At 43.6% G+C, this 19,651-nt stretch overlaps 2 protein-coding genes across 10 annotated transcripts in view; one reads left to right on the forward strand and one right to left on the reverse strand.

The window, feature by feature from the left end:
- Positions 1-4,984, reverse strand: part of cryzl1 (crystallin, zeta (quinone reductase)-like 1) — a 92,662-nt gene extending 87,678 nt beyond the window's left edge. For 2 of the 4 annotated variants that reach the window (XM_043701259.2, XM_043701258.2), the window contains exon 1: positions 4,395-4,676. In XM_043701259.2, coding sequence (XP_043557194.1) covers positions 4,395-4,409 — 15 coding nt within the window. In that variant the 5' untranslated portion in view covers positions 4,410-4,676. Of the gene's footprint in view, positions 1-4,127; positions 4,347-4,394; positions 4,677-4,934 lie in introns of those variants that run through there. The other 2 variants (XM_087992548.1, XM_043701261.2) reach the window with 2 other exon arrangements.
- Positions 4,893-19,651, forward strand: part of itsn1 (intersectin 1 (SH3 domain protein)) — a 205,996-nt gene continuing 191,237 nt past the window's right edge. For 3 of the 6 annotated variants that reach the window (XM_087992541.1, XM_087992543.1, XM_087992544.1), the window contains exon 1: positions 4,894-5,050. The gene's annotated coding sequence lies outside the window, so the exon portion shown is untranslated. Of the gene's footprint in view, positions 5,051-5,175; positions 5,235-19,651 lie in introns of those variants that run through there. The other 3 variants (XM_087992545.1, XM_043701257.2, XM_087992542.1) reach the window with 2 other exon arrangements.

Below are 19,651 nucleotides of genomic sequence, written 5' to 3' on the forward strand. Positions count from 1 at the left end.
AGCATTTGTAGAGAAACAGAGTCAACGTTTAAAGTCAATGATCAAAGATGGGAATACAGCAAAAACTCTTTACTGGCATCTAACAGAAAGGAAGACAGTTGCAGCTGTTGGAGGTCGATCACCTCTGTTCCTGGAAATGACTTCAAGAATTGCTCAGGGTAGTGTCCTAAGCCCAAAAAGCTTCAGTTGCTTCATCAATTATCTTCCCTTCATTATAAAATCATAAGTGGGAATATTTGCTGGTGTTTTCATAATATTTAGCATCATTCAAAACTTGCAGGAAGAAAAGAAGTCCGTATCCAAATGCAACAAAATCTGATAAGTGACAAATAACATTCGTGCCCCACAAGTGCCAGGCAACCATCCCCAACAAGAGAACATCTCACCATTGCCCCTGGACATTATCATTGAATCTCCAACTATTAATGTCCTGGGCATTACCACTGACCAGAAACTCAACTTGACTAGCCATACAAAAACTGTGGTGACAGGAACATATCAGGGCCAGGAATTCTACAGTGAAAAGCTCACCTCCAGTCTTTTCATTGTCTTTCCACTAACTACAAGGCATAAGTCAAGACAATGATGGATCCACTTGGCTGGATGGTTGTAGTTCCAATAACATTAAAGAAGCTTAACACCAATCAGGACAAAGCATCTGCCTGAATTACGTTACATTCACCAATTTCAAAGTCACTTCCTTCACCACTAACTCACAATGACAGCATTGTGTACAATAAACAAGACGCATTGCAATAACTCATTAAGTCTCCTCTGACAGTACCTTTTGGACCAGTGATGTTGACCACCCAGGAGTACAGGGACAGTAGGTGCATGGGAACATAACTGAAAATGTGTTGCTGGAAAAGCGCAGCAGGTCAGGCAGCATCCAGGGAACAGGAGAATCGACGTTTCGGGCATAAGCCCTTCTTCCTGAAGAAGGGCTTATGCCCGAAACGTCGATTCTCCTGTTCCCTGGATGCTGCCTGACCTGCTGCGCTTTTCCAGCAACACATTTTCAGCTCTGATCTCCAGCATCTGCAGTCCTCACTTTCTCCTCATGGGAACATAACCACCTGCAAGTCCCCACCACAAGCCAAACTCCATCCTGAATTGAAACTACATTTTAGCTTTTGTCAATTATTTCTTGGTTAAATTTTCACATAAATGCTTCTTTGTTTTAATATTTCGAATTAGTTTTCTTTCCTGTTCCACTTTCTCTCTTTAGATTTTTAAGTCAATTTTTGCTGATTTTTACATTTAGCCCAATTTGCTGATCTGCCAATCTTCATGGAATTATGTGCCTTTTCTTTCAACTTGATAATATATTTTTATGTGACTATGATATTTAAATGGTTGTCACCTAATTCAAACTTATATTAATACCTTTAGTTCAATGTTGCTTCTTCTGGGAAACTGCCAAGATAAAGAACAGAGCTAGTACATTTACAGTCCACTCACAGCATTGAGCAGATTAATCTCAATTATAGACCACTTTGTCAATGTACATTGACAATGACAACAAGTATTGCTTTTTATTGTGCATAACAGCAATTTAAAGGACAAATAGGACATTGAAATCACAAATAGAACCATCAGATGCAAAGCAGCAAACCAAGTAAGGAAGAATAAGTAACTGCTTCATACATTTAGGAACATATGAAGTAACAGCAGGAGGAGGGGACCAGTTGATGCCTTGAACCTGCTCCATCATTCAATGATGGTTTATCTGATTCTGGCATCAAATTCACTTTCCTGCCCGTTCCCCATAACCTTTGACGTAAAGTGAAGAGATATAGAATATAGTTTATTTCTATGAAAAGGCCAACCACTGATTTCAGCTTTGGAAACTGTGAGTGAGCATCAGCTGATAGTTCTGTGATTGTTAAAAGAATTAGGCTATTTTAAAAAGAATTATGACTATAAACCGCTGGATTTCACCTATGTTCTGGTCAATATCTAACACTCAACCAACATCTGCTCACCATTTCATTTCTGTTTCTGGTCTCTTTCTCCATGTGACTTCCTCAATGCCAGAGTTGCTCATATTGGTTATGTCTTGATTCCGTTTTGCAGCGGACACCAAGAGAGAACTCAATTGGTAGGATAATTAAATCCATAATGTTGGTGTGCCTCTGCACCATTTTCAAGCCATCTAAGCTAACTTGCCCATCTTATGGGTATTTACATTCACAAATTGGCTGCCACTTTTTCTAACAATATCAGAGACAGCATTTAGATAGCAGAGTGGCGTACTCTGAACGTGCTGAGCTTGTAGCCCATCGAAATCATGTTCGGCTAAGGGCTCTTGTGTTACAATGTTAGTATCAAAAAGTATGGTGCTGGAGAAACACTGCCAGTCAGGCAGCAGAGGAGTATGAGGGTTGATGTTTCGAGCATAAGCTCTTCTTCCTGCTGAAGGGCTGATACTCAAAATGTTGACTCTCCTGTTCCTTGGCTGTTGCCTGACTGGCTCTGCTTTTCCAGCACCACACGTTTTTGACTCTCATGTCCAGAATCTACAGTCCTCACTTTCTCCTTGCAATGATAGTGTCCCTACCTCTGGACCAGAAGGTCCAGGTTTAAATCCCATCTACTCAAAACATGTGTTCTCACATGGCTGAACAGTTGAATTAAAATATTTATCAGTGAAAGCACTTCTGAGATACTGGATTGACTATGAGATTCTCAGAACTATTTAAAACTGCTAAAGGAATGCAAATTCTTCTTCCTATTTTGCTAACTTCACCAATATTCTGTTCCACCCAGCACAAAGTTAAGTAAATTTCAAATTTTCTTTTCAAACCCTGTTGTACATCATGCTACTTAAATCCTGTAACTACCAAAAAAAAATTCCCCAGATCTAAATTCTCAGTAACTGTGAAGGCCTTGAATACCAATGTCAAAGTCCACTCCCATTCTGAAGAATTTTATCAGACTTAAAACATTGACTGTTTCTGTTTCCACATTTACAATCACACAGCATGGAAACAAACCCATAGTTCCAACCCATCTGAGTGACCAAGTTTCCCAATCTAAACCAATCTCACTTGCCTGCATTTGGCTCAACTTTTCCTATTCACGTACCTGTCCAAATGTCTTCTAACTGTTGTGGCTGTACCTGCATCATCCACTTCCTCAGACAATTCATTCCACATACAAACCACCAGCTGTGTGAAAACATTGCCCCTCAGTCCCTTTTAAATGTTTCTCCTCTTGCCTGAAAAATAAGTCCCCTAATTTTGAGAAAAGACTTTTACAATTCACCTTATCCATGTCCCTCATGATTTTATAAACCTTGCTAAGGTTACTCCTCAATCTCCTGCACTCCAGACTATCTAGCCTTTCTTTATAACTCAAACCCTCCAGTCCCAGTGACATTGTGAACGCTCTCCAATTTAATAAAATCCTTCGGCGACCACAGCTTTACACAGTACTCCTTTTCCAGCACCACTCAAATCTAGACTCACCGACATCCTGTACAACCTCCACATGATGCCCCAACTCCTATAGTCAATGGTCTGAGCAATGAAAGCAAGTGTGTTAATTGCCTTCGTAATCAACCTATCTACCTATGATGCACATTTCAAATAATTATGTGCCTTCATCACCATCTGTAGAAAGTGAACAACTGAAACAAGCAGTTTGAAAAATAAAAGTGATTGTTTCTTTGAGCTTTATTAGTTTAGAGGCAGGAACAGGTACACTACCCATGCAGAACAATCTACAGGTTAGATTGTCAGGCTGAGTGACAAATCTTATATCAGTTCTGAGGAAGGGTCACCGGCACCTTAATGTTAACTTCGATTTCTCTGCAGAAATGCTGCCAGACCTGCTGAGCTTTTCCAGCAAATTCTGGTTTTGTTTCTGATTTATAGCATCCACAGTTCTTTCGGTTTTTATTTCACAAGTCTCATATGGTGGTGGTGCACTGCAGCAGTATTATTGAAACTAAAGGCCAGTTTAAAAAAAAGGAAGTGTACGAGAACATCAATTATTGCTTCATGTGTAGTGGTATGTTGACAAAAATGCTCTTGGAATACAATACTTTGCAAAGATAATTTGAAGCAAATAAACGACCAAAATACTTTGCGCACAAAAAGAAACAGGAGAGGGAAATAACATACCTACTACAGTCGTCCTTACTCCATTCACTCTATATAAGATAATATGCTTTAAATATTGATAAACATTGCATTATTAATTGCCTCGATACGGCTAGAGGGGTGAACTTTTCTAAAACCGAGAAAAGGAGCGGTGGTATGAAGCGAAGTTAAATGTCTCCCATCAATTATAACTCAAGCCCACAGCACATCCACAGCGTCGTCATGGTCACTTCATTGTTTCAACCTAACCTGACCACCCACAAATCCAAGCACCGCCCTCAAACTCACACCCAATTCGTTCATTCCGGCAGTGCGACGGGTACACGCGCGCTCTCTATGGTCAGATCAGCTGTCACTCAAATAGGCATCCGCTCCGCGGAACTCAACGAGTCAGGTCGAGGAGAGATAGAGAGCAAAGTCGACAGGCAGAAGGCTGAAAGACCATGTAAAATCAGGCAGCATCAGGAGGTGGAGAAGTCAACGTTTCGGGTGTAACCCTTCTTCCGGACCAGCGGACTTTCGGGCTGTGGTGGGGAGGGGAAAGCGGCGTCAACCAAACTTGCTGGCTTGGCCAGACGTCTGTTGATTGGACTCCTCTGCGCGGAGATGGGCGGAGACCCGTCCTTCGATAGGGCGTCGCTACTGTCAGTCAGCGAGGTCGCGGCGCGTCGTTTCCGTTTGGTTGTACGGGCGCGTCGGGTAACGTACGGAGGGGAGAGGGGGCGGGGACAGAGAAACGAGAAAGAGAGTGAGCGCGTTAGGTTTAGATACTAGGCAACGGGTGGAGGGACAAGCGTAGAGAGAGAGAGAGGCGGCTCCTTATCTCACCCACACCCAGTCGCCGGCAGATCGAAAGAATATCTCTACTCCAAAGGAGAGGGAGGGGTGAAGGCCGTGGAGCCGCCGCTGAGGAGCGACCCTCCGCCGGCGCTCTCCGAGATGAGGTAAGTGGCTCGGCTCCCAGCCCCTGCAATGGCTCTCCCTACAGCCAGGGGATTACTGCCTCCTGTTATTTCAGGCACTGCTTGCTGCAGGCATGTCTCCCTTTTTAATGCATACTGTGGCAACTCATCGCCTTGAGCAATCTGCCTTTTGAAACGCAGGCTTTGCTGGCAGACCTTTTTAAAAGTAAGAGGCAAGTCAGTTACTGTGGAGGGAGGTGAGGGGACTTTGATGAGGTTATTTGCTGCATGTTATTGTCGAGGTGAATTTTTTTTTGTGCCTGATTGCCTGGCGATTTTGTTTTGGGACCATGGGAGGCTGGCAGCGACCAAAAGTAATGGGTTGGAGATCATTTGAGACCCTATACCTCCCTTTCCCCTTTCCAGCTCCTCTGTTGCAGGGTGGATTGGTCGCAGGGAGATGGGAATAATAATGTGTAATCTGATACAAGTGTTTTTGAATCATTATATGAAAGGGGGGTGGGGGTAGTATTTGCTTTTTTTTCCACATTGCCGATCCTTGATTTCGGGAGTATTATTTGTTGCAGGACGTTTAATTTGTGAAATCGAAGAGTAGCGCATGAAACCCTGAAGTATGATAGATATTTCTGTCGTTTCAATTAAGCATAATGGAGCAACATTTAAATCCGAAATATGAAAAATCCAAGCCTGTTGTTTGAATTATGCAGTTTGAAGATGAGGGAGTAAACGAATGAAACGAGATTTTTTTTATTTCTAAAGTCGCGATCGGTTCGCCGCCCATTCTATTACTTAAGAAAAAAAATTCATTCGACGAGTCTTAAACTGTCTGAACCTGGCAATTTATTCAATACAATCTGTGTTAGCAACTCCTACCTTTTTTTAATACTGAAATTTGGTGGTGATTGTCATTTTGGATGTATTGTTTATTCAGTGGAATCTGAAATATATTGGATTGAACAGATTATGAATTTTCAGCAAAATAGCCAACCACCTTGAGATTTGGGTAGAATTATGGTCATTAATCATGATGATGCAACTGACAGTATAACCTGGCAAGTCTTGCCAAAATTCAACTGTATAAGTATGATTTATTCTATAGTAACGTATTGGTTGAGCGCTAATGACATTGGGAAGATTTTGGTTGAGGCAACGATTTATTAGAGATCTGTGATCAGATTATTTCAATGTGATAACACTACATGCTTATTTATATGTAGTCACATTCACTAAATTGCAAAAGAAAAGCTGTTGGGGAAAAAAACATACTTATGAAATCTAAATTTGACAGTGTTCAGATTGAGTTTTAACAATGAAGCCACATGCTTTTTTTTCCCTAATGGTTCAAATAAAATTTATATAGAGTGCACAAAACAAAACTCTAAATTCATGTTCTAAGTGAGATTTTAAAGTATAAGTGTGAACCAAGTAAAGTTTCCATAGGAATCTTAATACTTTAAAAAAAATCATAATACTGAAAATGAACAGTCTTTTTAAGCACAAAATTCCATTAGACCATAAGGTATTGGAACAGAATTAGGCCATTTGGCCCTTGGGTCTGCTCTGCTGTTTAATCATGGCTAATATGTTTCTGAACCCCATTCTTTGCTTTCTCCCCATAACCCTTGATCCCCTTTCTAATCCCCTATCTATCTCTGTCTTGAATACACTCAATGAATTGGCCTCCACAGCCAATTCATTGACTGTGGAGTGTCAATTCATTGACTGTGGAGCAATGATTTCCACAGATTCACCACTCTCTGGTTGAGTAATGTCCTCCTTGTCTCTGTTCTAAAGGATGATCCTTTCATTAGGTGACTATGTCCTCAGACTCCAGTCTCCCCTACTAATGGTAACATCCAATATATCTAGGTTTCTCAATATTCTTTAAGTTTCAGTGAGATTCCCATCTCATCTTTGTAAACTTTAAGGTCCTCAACTGCTCTTCATATTGGTCAGTCCTTCATCCGTGGGATAATTCTTGTAAGCCATTTCAGAACTTCCTCCGAGGCCAGCGTATGTATCATTAGGAACAGGACCCAAAACTGATCACTATTCCAAAAGCGGTTTGAGCAGAGCCATATGTAGTCTGTGTAGTACATCTCTGTTCTAGTTTTCTAGCCCTCTTAAAATGAATATTACGCTGTTTACCTTCCTAACTGCCAAGTGAATCTGCATGTTAACTTTGAAAATCCTAAACTAGGACTAACAAATCCCTTTGTGCTTCAGATTTCTAAAGCCTTTCCCAGTCTATGCCTGTATTCTTCCTCGTGAAGTGTGAGAGAGCTTGCACTAGCCTGCATTGTATCCCAGCTCCATGCACTTGTATTCTGTTTTCTTGCATTTTCCTACATTGTATTCCTGATATTTGCAAAATCAATCAAGTCAGTTGAGGGTAGCACAGTGGCTTAGCACTGCTGTCTCTCAGAGCCAGGGACCTGATTTCAAGTCCAGCCTCTGCTGACTGTCCTTATGAAGTTTGCACTGTTCCATTGTCAGCGTGGAATTCTTCCAGGTGTTCTGATTTCCTCCCAGAGACCACACATGTCAATTTAGGTGGATTGGCCATGCTAATTTGCCCATAATGTCCAGAGGTATGCAGGCTAGTTGAATTAGCCATGAGAAATGGGTTATAGAGATAGAGTAAGGGGGTGGAATTGTCTTCACAGGGTTGATGTGGAGTCGGGCTGAAAGGTTTGCTTCCACACTGTAGGGATTCTATGATTCAATCCAAAATTTGTGTGTAAACTAAGTGCAATTTTAAATTGTAATACCAAAAGCCACCTGAAAACAGTGGTTAAATGCTAAGTTTCATCCTCCTTTTTGAAATGCTAAAGCATCACCGTAATTTAGTAACCCAACTTCACACATCCATTTGCAGCCTTCAGCATCACAACTGGAAGCAGCATAGTAATAAACTGCAGAATGCTAAAATTTTACTCTTAATTATTTATTGACCTTTCCTCTTGTAATCTAAATATGCCAGATGAAGGTTTATTGGCGTTTACACTTCTTTTAGTGTAAAGTTAAATCATGAGACTTGAGAAAAAACAGAATCCTATGCCTTTTCCTGATTTTGGAGTGCCTGGATTGAACTAAACTTTTTCTATCAAGCAGGAATGTATATTTTAAAAACTCATTATTTGAGAATGCGTGTACAGTATTCTTTGCATACTTCACATGGTTCATCAATTTTGCAAATTGCCAAAAGTTTGCACTTGACTCTTCAATAGTTGAAGCTTATTATTTTTGCAATACTGACAATTGAAGTTAAAGTGAAAATTAAATGTCAGTTAAATTTGTGAACAGAAGTACTGAGTAAAGAGACCATAACTCATTGCTTTGTTTTGTAGACACTTTAGTATTCCTTATAAAGGAATAAATAATATGTAGCAATGTAGAAGCCATTTAATTGTCATTACTAAAAATCAAAGACCTGCAGATACTGGTAATTAAACAAAAATAGAAATAGTTGGAAAGCCTCAGCAAGTTTGTTGGGGTGGGGGAAGGGGGCGAGAGAGAGAGAACAGCGTTGACATTTCTGGTCCCTTGACCCTCCTTCAGAATGCTCTGCAGTAGAGTCTTTGGACCCAAAACGTTAATGCTGCTTTCTCTCCACAGATGCTGCCAAATCCACTGAGTTTTTCCAGCAATTTCTGTTTTTTTTGTTTGTTTTGCTATGGACAAACTTCATGTTAGAGGTTGAATGCACTTACAATTGGAAGTGGTTCACAAATGAATGAGATGCAATTGGTGAATGGATGGGTATATGAATAGGAAGGGTTTGGAGGGATGTGGGCCGGGTGCTAGCAGGTGGGACGAGATTGGGTTGGGATATCTGGTCGGCATGGACGGGTTGGACCGATGGTTTTGTTTCCATGCTGTACATCTCTATGACTCTATTGTGTGGTATCCATCAGCCCCCACGTGAATATTATTTGGCTATGGAGGCACTGGAAAGGGTGCAGAGAGGATTTACAGGGATGACATCTGAAGTATGTGGGAGTAGCTAACAGGAAAGGATTGACAGACTAGGACCCGTTTTCTTCAATGGAGGCTAGAGAGGTGGCCAGCGAGAGATTTTTAAGACAAATTTTAACACAAAGTGGGGATGCCAAGAATATACTTCCCCTTGTGAAGAAGAGCATAACAAGGCCATTCACATAAGCTCTCATAGGGAATAGTTGTATAGATTAATTGAAGAGGAAGCTAACAAGGCACTTGAGGTGTTGCTGGGTCATAATCCTGAACCTCCTTCCCTAAGAGCCCTGTGCACCAGATGTACTGAAGTTCAAGAAGGCAGCTCCCCATGACCTAGAGCAATTAGAGATGGACAATAAATGCTGGCCCAGTTTGTGAAGTTCACATTGCATGAATTAATTAAATAAAGGTTACAATAGCAGATTTAGGTAGGGAATAATAGGAAGAAGCTGGAATGGAGCATGAGCTGTATGTCCTCGGCGTTCCTACATTTTGAAGAAATGAAGCAGAACTATGGATGCTGGAGATCTGAAACAAAAGAGAAAGGCTTTCAGGACTTAACATTGAGTTCAAAACATTTAGAGCATGGGTACCTTTTTCCTATTTATTGCCAACCCCCACAATTCCAGGTCTTGTCATGGAATAGTCTTCAGCCCAGCCAACACATTTCAAGTACTCATAGCCATTATTATCACTAATCAGCTTCTGTCCTTCCCTTGCTTACTATCAACAATCCCTATATATGCCCTACCTCTTTTTAATCTCTCTCTCACTGATCTGTATCTCCACCTGTCTTCTCTCTCCTTCCCCACCTTCCATCATCAACATAAATTTCAACTTTTCCTAACCTTTCCTGTCTAGTTTCTGAGGAAGGGTCACTGGAATTGAAATGTTAAATCTGTTTGCTCTCCGTAGATGCTGCCAGACTTGCTGAATTTCTGCAGCACCTTCTGTTTTTGTTTCATTTTATTTGAATAAATGTGTTATCATTCATGCAAATAACTCTGGTCCAATTCGATTTATGTGCAATATTAATATACTGTTTATTGGCTAAGTTTAACTGCTTAATTTCTAATACTAAGGTTGGCATATCACTTATTATATTTCCGCTGGGAGTCAGTGCTGAAACTTGAACACTTTATTCCAACGTTTGGCTTGTGTGGTCTTGTAGACCTATATGATGAGCTGTGGGAGTTTGGAATGGTGACAGAATTTGTCTACATTGCACATGAATATTAACTGCTTGAAGACAACTCTACAGTGAATTCTTACTGTATAAGTGTGAAATTTCCAATTTGCTAATACACATCAATCCACTGGGTACATAGTGATGAAACAGTAGGTGAAAGATGATTCTCCAGTATCCTTCGCTGATGCTGATTCAGAGAACACCTTCAATGTGATCAAATTTCTTAGAGTAAAGAATGGTATCTTACAGTAAAAAGTAAAATTTGGAGTGGTTGAGGTTCAGAAAAGAGATTACAAAATGAAGGCAAAAATGTCAGGTAATTGAGAATAATAGATTGTGTTTGAAGGAAACACTGTCTGAATCTGGTGATGCAAAAAGAAAGCATAGCTGATAATGTTTTTGAAAAATAAAGGAAATGGGTAAGGGAAATATATAGAAAATTGAGCAAACAACTCAGGAGATTGTGTTTTGGAGGAGCTACATGGGATTGTGGAACTCCTCGTTGTGTAAGAGACAGACACATGTACTGATTTAAATCAAAATTGAGATGGATATCTATTGACTAACCCGCTTGGAGTAATGACAGACAGCACAGCACAGGACAAGCCTTTCATTAACTGTGTTGAAGAAATGTACGTAAGGAAGGTGAATGAGAATTAACTTTGGAATCAGGAAGCCAGATGATGTAGAAGTTGATTGTTTTGGACCTGGAGTCATCACAACCAGTGTGATAAATAATGGAAAGGCCACAGGCGTGAATAGATTCCAGCAGAATTAATTGAACTCGTGGGAGAAATGGCAACAGTCAAGAATACCTGAAAATTTAATAGGTTGGATGAAGCCACCAGAATAGTTTACATGTTCAGTGTTTTTTCTTCACATGATTGAGTATCTGACATATGTCATTTGACAAAAAGTGGCACAGAGGCAATAGTGTGTAGCATCTACAAAATGCATTGCAGCAAATCTCTGACCATACCCATGACCACTACCAACCATGGCAGTACTATGAACTTTGTTTCCCTCCAAGTGCACATCAGCCTGATTTCTAGCCATTCATTCAATGTCCTTGGATCAATGTAGGCATTACAAGCCTACATCGTGCAGTAGCTCAAAAAGACAGCACTACTCCACCTGCTTATGCACAAAAAGGATGGGCAATAAATGATTGCCTAGCTAGTGACACCCATGTCCCATGGGTGAAAAAATAAGTCATGAAACAAACAATTTCTTACTACTTCATTCCTACACTTTTTTTAAAAAATAAGCTTATCTGGCTTCTTTCTATTGACAAGTAGAATCCCAGAATTAACTAAATTGGGAAATGGGAGGAACTCTAGAAAGTCATGAGGTAGGTTGGACTGAGCAGATTTGAGCTGCAGGTTGACAAGTCTTGGGTCCTGATAGACTTCACCTTTACGTCTTCAAAGAAGTGATTTGTGTGATAATTCGTATATTGCTTCTAATTTTCCACAATTCCCTAGATGTGGGTGAGGTTTCATTAGGTTGAAAAATATCAAATGTAAGAAAACTACACACTAGTTAGCTTAATATGGATTATAGCGAAAATGTTAGTAGTTGTTATTAAAGTTATAGCAGGGCACTTAATGAAAATAAAGATAATTGAGTAGTTTCAGCATGTTTTTGTGAAAGGCAAATCATGTTTGCCGTGGATAAAGGTGAACCAGTATTATATGCTTAGGTTGCAGAAGGCATTTGTCAGTATTGCAGAAACTGAAGGGGGTAATGTATTGGCATGGTTTTAATTTTGACTGGTTAACAAAAAATTGAGTAGGCATTAAGGGATCATATTCTGGTTGGCACGATGTAAAAGCAGTGTGTTAAAAGGGTCAGTGCTGGAGCTTCAACTGTTTTTACACTTTTTGAAAAGAATTGAATGAAAGTACTGAAGGTATGGTTGCTAATTCTGATGCAAAGGTAGGGGGGTCGTTTGGCTTAATTGGTTGGACAGCTGGTCCAGCTAGACAGCTGCGTAATGATACTATCAGCTTGGATTAAGTTCCTGTACCTGCTGAGGTTACCTTGAAGTGCCTTTTCTTCCAACTCTCCCCACACTTGAGTTGTGGTGATTCTCTCTCTCTCTCCCCCTCCCCCCCTCTCTCTCCCCCCCTCTCTCTCCCCCCCTCTCTCTCCCCCCCTCTCTCTCCCCCCCCCTCTCTCTCTCCCCCCCACTCTCTCTCCCCCCCCTCCCTCTCCTCCCCCCTCCCTCTCCTCCCCCCTCCCTCTCCTCCCCCCTCCCTCTCCTCCCCCCTCTCCCCCTCCCTGCATAATCTGGGGAAAATGTGCAATTGATCATTTTAGCAGGAAGGTTTTTTTAATAGAAAAAGCAGCTTATCTAAGAGAATGCAGAGCTGCAAGAGGCACAAAGATCTCGGTGTCCTTTTGCATGAATTGAAAGAAGGTTAATTTGCAGGTACAGCAAATAATGAGGGAAATTAATAGAATGTTATCATTGAGGGGAATTAAATACACAAGTATGGCATTTATGCTGTACACTATTGTCTTCCTAAGGAAGGATGTACATGTGTTGGAAAGTTGAAAAGATAAACACAGTATGGTGCATTTATTAGGGAGCAAAATGCTGGAGAAATTGGGAGTAAGGGATTGTGTTTTTTACAGGAGGGGGTGTGGGAGGAGGTGTAGTCTAGGTAGCTGTGCGAGTTGGTAGGTTTGAAATAGATGTCTGTGTGTTTAGTCCGTCACCGGAGATGGAAACTGAGAGGTCCAGGAAGGGATGGGAGGTGTTTGACATGGTCCAGGTGAACTTGAGGTTAGGGTGGAAGGTAGTAGTGAGTTCAATCCTTCGGAGGAACCATTCCACTCCAAGACGCCCCAGATGGCCTCCTATTTCAAGAACTACAATTTCCCCTCCCCCAGGATCATCAATGCCCTCCAGCACATTTCCTCCAGTTTCCACATTTGCGCCCAACAAGCATAGAACACCCCCTGGTCCTCACCTTCCATCCCCCACCCAGTACCCAGATATAACATTATTCTCCACCATTTCTGCCACCTACAATCTGACCCCTTCACCAGAGTTGTATTTCCCTTTTCTGCATTTGGCAGATTAGGTAGATGATCTCTTTTCCCCGCCTCCCGAGCCCACCCATCCTCCACACCTGGCACCTCCTTGCCACCGCAAGAGGTGTAAAACCTTCACGCTCACCTCTGTCCAAGGCCCAAAGGCTGGTAGAGATTCTCCTACTCATCTAAACATGTCCATCTACTGTGTCTGTTGTTGTCTATGTGGTCTCCTCTACATTGTGGAGACAGAACGCCAACTCACGGAACATGTCAGGGAACATCAAACAACCCCATTGCCCTGTGACCAACCACTTCAACTCTCTCCCTCACTCTGCCAAGAACATACAAGTCCTGTGCTCCTCCACCACGAAATCCAAGCGACCCCAGGAGGATAGGAGGAGGAACGCCTTATCTTCTTCCTTATCTGAAGGGACCCTTCAGTTACATAGCATCAACATTGACTTCACCAGTTTCCTCATCTCTCCTCTCTTTCCACCCCCATCCCAGATTCACCCCTCCAACTTGGCACTGACCTCTTGAACTGTCCTACGTTTTCATCTTTCTTCCCACCTATCTGCTCCAACCTATCACAATCACCCCCCTGCCCCAAAAGGCATCTACCTATCACATTCCTCATGAAGAGCTTATGCTCGAGACATCGACTCTCTCTTACTCCTCGGATGCTGCCTAACTTGCTGGCTTATCTAGCGCCACATGTCTTGATATTTGTGGTTTTCGGCATGGACTTGAGTTTTATCCAGTTGGTAATCTTGTCTTTCCGCTGAAAAGAAATAACATGGGCTAATTTTTACTTTCCTTGAGCTTGACTATGGAATGAAAGTAACCTTAGTTGATAATTTCTAATTCTGAGACATGCTTTACAACTTTCACCTCAATTGGCCCTGTACTTTCTAATCTATTCAGCTCGTTATTTATATCTTCTAACTGAACAGTCCACCGGCCTGCTGCTGCATAACCATGTCGGCTGCATGCACATCGTCCTTTAGACATCACAAGGCTGTAGTTAAGATAATTTTATCATTTGGTCCTATTGTTAAAAGATCAGTCTGTGCTCTCAGCACTTTCTCAATGTCAGACACATTATTACTGATGCTTTCTGTAAGTAACTCTGCCCAGATTAACCGTATGCTTTTAAGCCAATTCCTTCACATCCGTTAAAAATCACACAACACCAGGTTATAATCCAGCAGGTTTATTTGGAAGCACTAGCTTTCAGAGCACTGCTGCTCCTCCAGCGCTGATGAAGGAGCAGGACTCCAAAAGTTAGTGCTTCCAAATAAACCTGTTGGACTATAACCTGGTGTTGTGTGATTTTTAACTTCGGACTGTGATGTACAAGACTGGCACCTCCAAACCTTCATATCAGGGAGTCTTTGTTTTCTCCAACTATGACCAAGTAATGGAATGTATCATTATATTCCGTTCTAGGACCAACTTCACTGAGCAAAGGAATACTGTTATTTGTTAACAACTAGTCAATTTTGCATGAGGGTTTGTGACTTGCAACTACTTGGAGTAATCTTCCAAGCCAACAAACACTTTCAGCTGTGTTAGTGAAGCACTTAAGTTGAGAATCTGATTTTGAAGAAGTTTTCCTCCTCTCTCTACAAGAATCTCAGGGAGTCTCTCTCTCGCTGCAACTCCCAGGTCATTTCCTCAGCCCTGAAGCTCTTCAACCATGTCCTGAAACAAACTCGCTATCACAGCCACATCTGCTTCCTCAGTGCCTGTCTCCGTAACCAACTCACCCCACACGGACTCCGGACCACCTTTAAACCAGCAGAGTTCGGATCCGAACAGGACAAACAATACAGACTACAGATTCAAAAACACCAGCAACGGTTCTCCATCAAGATCCTCCGCTCCACGCTTGCAGCAATGCGCCGGTACCTAACCTCTACAGTCTGCCCTGCCTCAGCTGAGGGCCACACTCTCTCAGAATTGCAAAGGACCCACTCTGTACTACATCCTCAGGAGAATCCATACTCTCAACAAACAGTATTTCAATTCCATCTCAAACATCAAAGACTGTAAGTACAACAAACTTTTATCTACCCACCTCCATAACCAGCGCTCCTCGAACATTCCAGAAGATTCCCCTGGCCTCGGAAACGCCATTAGCCATGCGGCTGATGCAGCTACCACCCCCACGCTGATTGATGATGTCACTTCTGCCCCTATCATGGCCACTCCCACAGCCACTTCCGGCCCTCACATCATCGCCGATGCCACACGCTCAGTGACTTCCGCCACCCCTACTGCCGTGTCTGCCACCACTTCCGCCCCCACCAGCGCCACTCACCTGCATTCTGCTGACACGCCCCCCACAGACCCCACTGTCACTATCCCCACCCCCCAGAACCCCAAGGGGAACACTACCCCTGCTCATGACTCTACCCCCATTCCCCCCACCATCACACCCACTCCAGGTACTGGCTCCGACCCCACTCCCAGCTCTACACCCACACCAGCTCCCAGCTCCCAGCCCTGCCGAGTTTTCACCATCCCCCCAGACCTCCCCCTCACTGAGGACGAACGATCAATCCTTAGCAAAGGACTCACCTTTGTCCCCCTCCGTCCACACATCAATGAATTTAATACACGCCGTGACATCGAACAATTCTTCCGTCGCCTCCGCCTCCGAGTTTACTTTCACAATCAGGACTCCCGCCCACCTTCCGAGGACCCTTCGCCCACCTCCAACACAATACATCCACCTGGACACCCTGCGCTGGCCTATTACCTGCCCTCGACCTCTTCATTTCCAACTGCCGCCGGGACATTAACCGCCTCAACCTGTCGACCCCCCTCCCCCACTCCAACCTCTCACCCTCACAACGCGCAGCCCTCCAATCCCTCTGCTCCAATCCTGACCTCACCATCAAGCCAGCGGACAAAGGGGGCGCAGTGGTAGTCTGGCGCACTGACCTCTACATCGCTGAAGCCAAACGCCAACTCGAGGACACCTCTTCCTACCGCCCACTTGACCATGACCCCACCCCCCATCACCAAACCATCATCTCCCAGACCATACAGAACCTCATCACCTCAGGAGATCTCCCACCCACCGCTTCCAACCTCATAGTCCGGGAACCCCGCACTGCCCGGTTCTACCTCCTTCCCAAGATCCACAAGCCTGACCACCCTGGCCGACCCATTGTCTCAGCATGCTCCTGCCCCACTGAACTCATCTCTACCTACCTCGACACTGTCCTATCCCCCCTAGTCCAGGAACTCCCCACATACGTTTGAGACACCACCCACGCCCTCCACCTCCTCCAAGACTACCGTTTCCCCGGCCCCCAACGCCTCATCTTCACCATGGATATCCAATCCCTCTACACCTCCATCCGCCATGACCAGGGCCTCCAAGCCCTCCGTTTTTTCCTCTCCAGACGTTCCCAACAGTACCCCTCCACCGACACTCTCATTCGTTTGGCCGAACTGGTCCTCACCCTTAACAATTTCTCCTTTGAATCCTCCCACTTCCTCCAGACCAAAGGGGTAGCCATGGGCACACGTATGGGCCCCAGCTATGCCTGTCTCTTTGTTGGCTACGTAGAGCAGTTGATCTTCCGTAATTACACCGGCACCACTCCCCACCTCTTCCTCCGCTACATTGATGACTGCATTGGCGCCACCTCGTGCTCCCGCGAGGAGGTTGAGCAATTCATCAACTTCACCAACACATTCCACCCTGACCTTAAATTTACCTGGACCATCTCTGACACCTCCCTCCCCTTCCTGGACCTCTCCATCTCCATCAGTGACGACCGACTTGACACTGACATTTTCTACAAACCCACCGATTCCCACAGCTACCTGGATTACACCTCTTCCCACCCTACCTCTTGCAAAAATGCCATCCCGTATTCCCAATTCCTCCGCCTCCGCCGTATCTGCTCCCAGGAGGAGCGGTTCCACCATAGAACACACCAGATGGCCTCCTTTAGAGACCGCAATTTCCCTTCCCACGTGGTTAAAGATGCCCTCCAACGCATCTCATCCACATCCCGCACCTCCGCCCTCAGACCCAACCCCTCCATCCGCAACAAGGACAGAACGCCCCTGGTGCTCACCTTCCACCCTACCAACCTTCGCATAAACCAAATCATCCGCCGACATTTCCGCCACCTCCAAACAGACCCCACCACCAGGGATATATTTCCCTCCCCACCCCTCTCCGCCTTCCGCAAAGACCGTTCCCTCCGTGACTACCTGGTCAGGTCCACGCCCCCCTACGACCCACCCTCCCATCCTGGCACTTTCCCCTGCCACCGCAGGAACTGTAAAACCTGTGCCCACACCTCCTCCCTCACCTCCATCCAAGGCCCTAAAGGAGCCTTCCACATCCATCAAAGTTTTACCTGCACATCCACTAATATCATCTATTGTATCCGTTGCTCCCGATGCGGTCTCCTCTACATTGGGGAGACTGGACGCCTCCTAGCAGAGCGCTTTAGGGAACATCTCAGAGACACCCGCATCAATCAACCAAATCGCCCAGTGGCTCAACATTTCAACTCCCCCTCCCACTCTGCCGAGGATATGGAGGTGCTGGGCCTCCTCCACCGCCGCTCCCTCACCACCAGACGCCTGGAGGAAGAACGCCTCATCTTCCGCCTCGGAACACTTCAACCCCAGGGCATCAATGTGGATTTCAACAGTTTCCTCATTTTCCCTTCCCCCACCTCATCCTAGTTTCTAACCTCCAGTAACTCGACCTGTCCGGACTTGTTCGACCTGCCCAGCTCCTTTTCCACCTATCCACTCCACCCTCTCTTCCCTGACCTATCACCTTCATCTCCTTCCCCACCTACCTATTGTACTCTATGCTACTCTCTCCCCACCCCCACCCTCCTCTAGCTTATCTCTCCATGCTTCAGGCTCTCTGCCTTTATTCCTGATGAAGGGCTTTTGCCCGAAACGTCGATTTTGCCTGTCCTCGGATGCTGCCTGAATTGCTGTGCTCTTCCAGCACCACTAATCCAGAATCTGGTTTCCAGCATCTGCAGTCATTGTTTTTACCAATCTGATTTTCATGACTACTGTGACTTTTGGAATTATGTCTTCAACCCTTTTAATGCGCAGTTTGTTTTGCTCTTGGGATGAAACTCTGAATTTTCCTGCTCAATAATATTGATTTTGTTCCCATGTCTATTGTGTACATTGGAAAATTTCTGGATTTGTGAAGTAGTTTTAGTTCTACACAACCTTGATCTGGAACTTTACGATGACATGGAGAATTATGCTTTCCTCTACTCCTACATGCTATCTGGCTATGAATGACTTTCATAGTACTTTGACTAGAAATGGGGCATTTCACCAGTTAGTGACTAGTATGACAGCAATAGTGTCTAAATCTCTAACCCTGATTGTAAAGTGGCATTGCGGCCTGGATCTCATTGAAATGTGCTGGATTCCCCTTGCAAAACAGGAAAAGAAGTCCTTTGCAATTTCTGCCTTTGGATCTGGCATATCTCCTTTCTTCTGCCTATCACTATCCTCATGATGTGTTTTGCACTGAAAAAAGTCATGTCGGCTCTAAGCTGACATCCATGATTTAAGTAACAATTTGCACCTCCCCAGCAGAGCAGATAATACAACAAAATGCTTAAATTTGCAATATACCGCAGGTGTCATGATTTTTATCCTTGTAAAAAAAAATTAATTGCTTACAGCTTTGTTTCATGCCTGAAAAATTCTAATCAGAATTCCTATTTGGTAAGTAAATGGAGGCAATGTCTTAGAAAAGATTATGCATTTGTGTTTGAGGATTGAGAGCAAGAACTCAAATAAGAGCTCTGTGCAAAAGCAGTATAGGATATAAAGTAAGTTTTCTTTCATAAATTTGAGGAACAATGAACTGTATCATGTTAATAGGATGTTAAAGAATATTATTTGAATTGGAGTTGATAATTTATATATGTGAAAAGTTGCAGGTGTTGGACTAGAGATGTTCAGATCTGAATGTGATTGAAGAGGAATACAGTGAGGATACTGCTGACTTATCAGTGTTGTTCACGGTGTATGCAGAAGTAGAGTAAGAAGTGTGTAAGCAAGTAGTTTGGTACCCACAGGGAGGGCCTCCACGTCACACTACAGGTGACCAGCATTGCGCTACACACACGCACACAGACACATTTGTGGGGTGAATTTGTACTCGCAGAGTTACGTTGTACTTTGCTCAAAAACTGCATGAATCCATGTAAGATTCTGTTAACTCTCTTTTAGATTAGAATCAGTCTAAACGTTATGGCACAGACAGCAGCACATAGGGGGCGAACACCTTCAACACATTATCTGGGCTGACACCAATTGTTAAAGTTAACCTGAGAGTGGAAGTTTTAAAAAATTTTGTGATTCACATATGAAAGAAGTGAAACTAA

The sequence above is a fragment of the Chiloscyllium plagiosum genome, unplaced genomic scaffold, assembly GCF_037043375.1.
Source record: "Chiloscyllium plagiosum isolate Xiang-an unplaced genomic scaffold, Cpla_swu_hap1 HiC_scaffold_12, whole genome shotgun sequence".
Lineage (NCBI taxonomy): Eukaryota > Metazoa > Chordata > Chondrichthyes > Orectolobiformes > Hemiscylliidae > Chiloscyllium > Chiloscyllium plagiosum.